The 7,454-nt window shown below is 46.6% G+C and overlaps 1 protein-coding gene and 1 long non-coding RNA gene across 3 annotated transcripts in view; one reads left to right on the top strand and one right to left on the bottom strand.

Annotated features, from left to right (window-relative positions):
- Positions 1 to 1,711: 1,711 nt before the first annotated feature.
- Positions 1,712 to 7,454, bottom strand: part of LOC115303889 — a 24,904-nt gene continuing 19,161 nt past the window's right edge. For both annotated transcript variants that reach the window (XR_003914281.1, XR_003914282.1), the window contains one exon: positions 1,712 to 2,066. This is a non-coding gene — a long non-coding RNA (uncharacterized LOC115303889). The remainder of the gene's footprint in view (positions 2,067 to 7,454) is intronic.
- The window catches only part of SP1 (Sp1 transcription factor), a 33,455-nt gene continuing 33,291 nt past the window's right edge, over positions 7,291 to 7,454 (top strand). The window contains exon 1 of the mRNA XM_029953862.1: positions 7,291 to 7,381. Coding sequence (XP_029809722.1) covers positions 7,375 to 7,381 — 7 coding nt within the window. The 5' untranslated portion in view covers positions 7,291 to 7,374. The remainder of the gene's footprint in view (positions 7,382 to 7,454) is intronic.

The following is a 7,454-nucleotide window of genomic DNA, read 5'->3' as shown; positions in this document are numbered from 1 at the left end:
CCCACTTCTGAAGTCCTGAATGTATTTCCTAATCAATAAGAAGGAGATACACTATCTATAGGTGTTAGTCACTAGTCTTGTGAGTGACTGAGTAAGTTCTTCCTGAGCAACTCCCAGGGACCTTTGTCCGGGCAAGTCTGAGCACCTGCAGTGGTGGAGGAGGGGAGAGCAGAAAGAAGGCAGGCCTTGGTAAAGGTGACCTCTAAGTTGGGCATCAGCATCAGGACAGTGGTGGGAAAATCCCTCTTAGAGGCAAAAGTCGGTGAAGCTCCTGCCCTCTCCCACTTTCCCCTCTCCACCACCTCCCTGGACACCTCAGGAAGAAATGAACATGGTGTTCTAGAGCCTTGCCCCCACGGGAGCCACCCACTAGCCCGGGAGCCACCCACTAGCCCTGGAGACAGTGCAAACTTCCGGAAGAAGAGAGAAGTTAGGCGTCAGGCCTCTGCGAACTTCAGCTGGCTTCTGGGCGCAGGGGAGGGAGGGCAAAGCAGGAAGGAGGGGTTTGCGGTTGGGGCGAGCTAGAGAGGGTCCACCCCTCTCCGGAAACTGGGGGTGGAGAGGTCCAGCCCGGCCCACACCAGACATCCAGCGCCAGGCAGGGCCCGAGAGCCCGGCAAACCCCACCCCATTCCTCTGGGCACCTCGTGGCCCAGGCGAGTTTGTTTATGAATCCACCTCCTTCCTCCTCCAGCCCGGCCCTCCGCCCGCCCTCAGGGTGGCCCGAGTTCTGTGGGAGGGGGAAACCGGGCCAGCCCCCCTCCCTTCTCCTCCCCTTCCTTCCTCCAGCTTCTACTGCGGATGCCCCGCTAGGGCAGGCTTTTTTTCCCCAGTCCTCTTGGGCCTGTCGGGGCCATTTTCTTTTCTGGGAATGGAAAGCTGGGGGTGGTGTGACTCTTAAATCTGGACTCTGGAGGGGACTCAGGACTCTTTGTCCCAGGAGAGGAAACTGCTTCATTTTTGGTTAAAAGAGAACTTTGCCTTTTCCTTTTCTTGTCTTTTTTGTGCTGAACGAACTGCCAGGCAGGACCAGTCACCTTTTCAGGTGCAGAGGTCTGGGTAGGGGTGGGGGTGACGGGTGGGTAAATTGGCATTAAGCACTGGCACCCTTCCAGGTCTGCTGAGCTGAGGATCCCTGAGGAGCCTGGAGGGTTTGGATATTTTAGGGGAGGGACGTGTTTTGATTATGTGTTTGTTTCAAGCTGGAGTCCGAAGGGGTCAGATTTCTATGTTCAGAAAAGCTCTCTGTTTACTCAATTTGGCGGGGAAGCTCCTCTCTGAGCCTTCCTGGTACCTAAGCCTGCCTTCTCTAATGCTCTAGAATGCAGACAAATTGTGGAATCCAGTCTCAGACATTCCTCTTCCTCTTTGCCACCACCTCAAACCACCTCTGCTTTTATTTGCCAAAGTGTCTTCAAACTCTGGTGACCATCAGCTGGGTTTAAAGGCAGGCCTGTCATCTTGCAGCCCTCTTCAGGAAAGAGACTATTCGAGAAGTTTGAGCCAGAGTTTAGCTCCAACAATAACTAAATTCTTTTCTTGACCATGCCTCTCAACTCTCATTCCCTCCGAGGCCTTTCTTCCTCCTCCAGGGCTTTCAGGATCACCAGAGCCACTGACTGCTTGCCAGTCTGAGCGAGGCCTTCCTAGTACAAGCTACACACTAGGCAGGCATGAACCAAATGACAAGGAAATAAAGACATAGCAAAGGTACAGAATGAATCCTTTTAAATAATGATAATAAATTTACGGATTTCTCATCAACAGGTTCTGGGCATCCCAAACCAAAAAAACCAGACTTGTTATAGTTATTTTCTTAGGGTTGTTTTTGTTTTCTTTTGTTTTTGCCTTTCCAGGGCCCTGAAAAGGCTGAGGGATGCGTGTGATGATACACCCAGCTCCTCCAGTCACCACTGCACTTCAGATGACCTTAGATAGCATGATGTGAACACTCCACACTTGTTTTCTTGCTCAGAAAGAAGCTTTCTTGCTCAGAAGACTGTTGATACTCTATTATCTTTTATCAGGGACTCTCTTTTACTTTTTCTTTACTAGGCTCCTTTATCCTAGAGTAAGGCAGAACAGGTAAAAAAAAATCAGTCTGTTTTGTACTTTTTATTTTTATGTGTTTTATTTATTTTTGAGAGAGAGAGAGAGTGTGAGCAGGGGAGGGTCAGAGAGAGAGGGAGACACAGAATCCAAAGACAGGTTCCAGGCTCTGAGCTAGCTGCCAGCACAGAGCCCGATGCAAGGCTCGAACCCACAAGCCATGAGATCATGACCTGAGCCGAAGTCAGACGCTTAACCAGCTGAGCCACCCAGGCTGTTTTGTACCTTACAGCTATAGTTGTAAGCTGAGAGGGAAGCTTACAATGATGGTGTGAAAGGAAGGTTCTGAAATATCTGAATATTTTAATTTGTAAAAATGTTCCCAGTTTCCTAAGTGGGAATTCTTTTTAAAGTTTATTTTTTTAGTACTCTCTACATCTTCGGGGCTCAAACTCATGACCCCAAGATTAAGAGTCCCTGAGCCAGCCATGCATCTGGAGTGGGAAATTGATGAAAACTAAATAAAGAGTGGCTTCAAAATCAGGAAGAAAGATTTAGTTTGTAAAAGTCGAACAACAAAAGGTGGAAGGTCATTGGCATTGTATTATCTGGAGACCTACTCAGGACTTTGGGGACTAGGCTTCTTCACTAAAGTGCTATTTTCCTTTGTGTTAATTATATGCTAGGCCCTGAGGATACAAAGTGAAAAGGCAAGTGGCCTAGGCCCACGAGGGGTGGAGCCTGCTTAAGATTCTTTCTCCCTGTGCCCCTATCCCCAAATAAATTAACTTAAAAACAAACAAATTGATTAAATAAAAGCAAACCTGGACAAAAAAAAATTAATATTAAAACACACAAAACAGGGATGCCTGGGTGGCTCAGTCAGTTAAGCGTCCAACTCTTGATTTTGGCTCAGGTTGGTTAGATCGAGTCCTGCTTCGGGCTCTGCTCTGACAGCATGGAACTTGCTTGGCTTTTTCTCTCTCTCTGCCCCAGCACCCCCATGCTTCCACTCTATGCATGCTCTCTCAAAACAAGTAAACACTTAAAACAAAACAAAGCCAAAAAACAAAGTGAAAAGGCATCATCCAGCCCCCCCAAATGCTTTATCTAGTTAGAAGAGATAGGATATTTAGATACTTCTAATGGAGGTATGTAAGAAGAGCAGAGTGGGGGCGCCTGGGTGGCTCATTTGTTGAGCGTCTGACATCGGTCGGCTTAGGTCATGATTTTGCAGCCTGTGAGTTCCGAGCCCTACGTTGGGCACTGTGCTGACCGCTCAGAGTCTGGAACCTGCTTTGGATTCTGTGTCACCCTCTTTGTCTTTATTTCCTACCCTGCTCATGCTCTGTCTCTCTCTTCTCTCTCAAAAATAAATAAAACATAAAAAAAAAAAAAAGAAGAGCATAGTGGATGGAGTATTCAATACCTGGGGGCTGTAGAAGTTGTTCTTATTGAAGATAAGAGGAAAAAAAAGAAAAAAAAACAAAACAAAGGAAAGAAGATAAGAGAAAAAGTTTGGTAGCCCAGAAGGAGGGCAAGCTGAGTAAACTACAGTTCTGGACTTCGGAAACCCAAGAAAGAATGCTTTGGGGGAAGAGTCCAACAAAGAACAAAGTGAAAGGTTTAGAAGACTGCAGTGAACAGTAACAGAAGATGAGCCTGAATTAGTGCAGGCAGACCACTGAGAGTCGTGACTGCCACTCTGGAATATTACCACTTAGTACACGTACTATTGTGATTGATTTTGAATAAAGCATCTCTCAAGTGACCCATGTTGCTTTTTAAACACAGTCATTAGGAGTTATTGAAATGATTTCACAAATGGTTATGTAGACAGACACTGGCATGCATGGGACTTGAGAAACCTTGAAATAAGTTATTCATTTAAAAAATTTAGTTTTGTAAAAAATAAAAATTAGTTTTGTTTAAAGAAATTTTGTTCAGATTTTCACAGATAAATTAGACAAGATGGATCATGCCCATTTGTTCTTTTTAAAATTAATTTTAATTAAAATTTTTTTAATCTTTATTTATTTATTTTGAGGGAGAGACAGACAGAGTAGGAGCAGGAGAGGGGCAGAGAGGGAGACACAGAATTTGAAGCATGCTCCAGGCTCTGAGCTGTCAGCACAGAGCCCAACTTGGGACTCCAACCCATGAACTGTGAGATCATGACCTGAGCCGCAGTCAGGGAGCCATCCAGGTGCCCCAAAATTTTTTTTAGAGACCAAGCAGGTAAGAGGCTTAGAGGGGGAAAGAGAGAGAGAATCTTAAGCAGGCTCCATGCTCAGTGCACAGCCCATCATGGGGCTCAGTCCCACGACCCTGGGATCATGACCTGAGCCCAAACCAAGAGTTCTATGTTCAACCTACTGAGCCACCCAGGTGCCGGCCATTTTTTCCCTATCCATAAATAAGCATCTGTTGAAGACATCTCTAACTAGTCAGGTTGGGAATTCTGTTTGGTCCCGAAGAAGCAAAAAGAGTATTGTGAAAAGAATGAAGGCCTTGAGTTTCTGAACCTAAATCTAGACCTTTTCCTCAGTACCTAGGATAAAATCAAACCCTAGTTCCCATTTCAGGCATAAACCAGATAGAATCATGGGGGAATACACATGCTTCATAACTAAATAACCATCATAATTTAGCGTAAGTACTTGATTCTCACTTTCCTCATTCGCAAAAGGGGATGGCAATTTAAATTGAAATGATTAAGTTAGAGAATACATATAGTATATACATGAAATGTTCAGAGGACTGCTTTCTAATGATAGTCCCTCCCCCCACCCCCTCGGCAAGTTTAGGTGTGGTCTTTCAATGAATACACTAAACAGCTGTTAGACTCTCCAGGGCTTGGTTTACAAAGATGACTAATGCAGTTTCTAACCTCCAGGAAGTTTCTTCCCTTCTGGAAGTTTGTTCTCTTCCAGTTTCATCCCTTAGTGTTTCTTATACTCTAGCTTTAAGAACTCTAGTTAAACTCACTTGAAAGAACTAGTTTAAAAAATGCATATTCCCAAGCCCACCCCAGAGAATCTGATTGATTAGTCTGAGATGGAGACTAGGAATCTACCTTTATATTTAAAAAAAATTATTTTGAGAGAATGAGAGAGATCACACATGCCTGTGTGTGCCCAAGGGAAGAGCAGAGAGAGAGAGAGAGAGAGAGAGAGAGAATCCCAAGTAGGCTTCATGATCAACAAGGAGCCTGACATGGAGATCATGACCTGAGCGGAAATCAAGAGTCCGATGTGCCACCAACTGAACCACCTGGGCGCCCCCAAATCCTCCTTTTTTAACAAAGCAGCCTGAAGGATTTAGATAGAGTCTGTCTGATATTATATTTTGAGAAACTTTGATCTAGGGAGAGATGCTATTAATTGTAATGTAATGCGATGTTTTATATAAAGGCATGCAAGAGGATAATGCCACTTGAGCTGTCATGGAAGTTAGGGCAGGAATTTTTTTCAGGAGTTAGAACACAAAAGTGTTTTTAAAAAACTGTGTATACTCATATATACATATCTAAATGGTTATATAGGCATGCTTTGTTTCAAAATAAATCTATGTAAGACTTCTTGTGGGATTGTTCTGGGTTGGAATCTGGCCCTACAACTTACTAGCCTGTGACCTTGGGCCAGTTATTTCCCAGCCCAAATTTCTTATAAAATACATAACATCTTAATACTAATATCTTCTTCATGAGAATATGAGGAATGGGAAAGCCTAACTGACGTTTGGCACCTAACCTAGTAGGTATTCAACAGTCACTTCATCTTATTCGGGCCCTATCCAAAGCAGCAGAGGGCTATTTTAGGGGAATCCAGACTTTAAAACATGACAACGTATCATGAAGTGAACTGTAGATAATGAAGTGAAAACATGTGCTAGAGAATGACCTCCATGTCATTGCCAAGTCACCTAGGCCGCCTCCACAGAAACCAGGAAAAATGAGAGGTAGATGGAAGGTCAGAAATTCAGGAGCCTCAGGAAAATTTTCCTTTAACTTTGTCGTAACAAAAGTAGGAACTCTTTAGGCTTAGATGGTATTTAGAATGAAGGAGAGAAAAAGGAAGTGGCTTATAGGACATGGACTCTAGGTGGTTCTCCAATGCACTTGGTCTCAGACCAGCTCTTGAAAAGTTAACCTCAAATAAATTAGTTAGCGCCTTCATCTGGGAGAAGTTAACAAAATGGCGTTTGTTGTATTCTCAAAGCCCTTGCGAACTGTCAGCTCAGTATTAACTGTGAGCGCGTCGCCAGATTTCGTCGCGCCCGCACCCACGGGCCTTACACCCACATTCAGAGGCATCCGCCCACCCCAGGAAGGGATAGACTTGAGAGGTACTTTTAAGAGCGGTTAAGTGAAGACTCTAACGAGCCACGGTGGCGAGGCAAAACGGAGTCTTGGCCCTGACACTTGTTGAGCAGAAGGGCTCCACTGAAGCATGCCACCTAATCACTGTAAGGACGTCCCTGAGGAGGGCCAAAATGGCGGCGGCCTCCTCTTGGCACAGCCCTGCTCCCTCCCCCACGTCGGGAGGTACTCGTAACGCCCATTGGCCGAGTTGGAGGCAGTGCCTGGCTTCCTTCGCCGCCTCATTGGACTGAGCGACTGAGGGAGACTCCAACTCTTCTCTGCCCATTCCAAAATCCCACCCTCAGAGTTCATTCGGCGTTTAATTGGCTTTCCGTTCACGTCAATTTGCGTCCTAGCGTGTCTTTTTTCAGCGTTAACCCAATCATAACTTTCCTGGCTGCCCGCCTGATTTCTGATTGGTTTTGATCAGCTTCATCCTATCCCATTTCTGCCTACTTCTTACCACCTCCCACCAGAGACTGTGCCCAGGCATGTCCGGGGTTCTGGTTGGTCGGTGTTCTGTCAGTCCAATCAAAGCTCTTCCTATCCCTACCTCTCAGAGAGCCCGCCTGGCGGTTGACTGGTTTTGTCCCAAGCCTATCATCACGAGCTCCCGCCCACCCTCACTTCCTGCGTCTTTCATTGGCTTTTAAAACTGAGAGGGCGGCCTCCTTGGGCGGACACCCGGCACGCAACTTTGTCTAAGAGAGGAAGCGAATCTTGTCATTGGACAACGTGCCCGTCCTTCTTCTTCAAGTCCCTCCTTTCTCCCTCCCTCATTGGGCGGGGCAGCAGCGAAGGGGCGGGGCCGAGGCCGGGCTTGTGGCGCGCTGCTCCCTCCTCCTTACCCCCCCCTCCCTGTCCGGTCCGGGTTCGCTTGCCTCGTCAGCGTCCGCGTTTTTCCTGGCCCCCCCCAACCCCCCCGGACAGGACCCCCTTGAGCTCGTCCCTCAGCTGCCACCATGAGCGGTAAGGATGAGTCCACTCCACGCTTAGGGGTGGGAGGGGAGTGAGGGGGCGCGCGCGAGGGCCGACCGGGCGG

The sequence above is a fragment of the Suricata suricatta genome, chromosome 10, assembly GCF_006229205.1.
Source record: "Suricata suricatta isolate VVHF042 chromosome 10, meerkat_22Aug2017_6uvM2_HiC, whole genome shotgun sequence".
Classification (NCBI taxonomy): Eukaryota; Metazoa; Chordata; class Mammalia; order Carnivora; family Herpestidae; genus Suricata; species Suricata suricatta.
The sequence above is the reverse complement of the archived record's forward strand: the minus strand, read 5'-3'. Positions and strand labels throughout refer to the sequence as shown.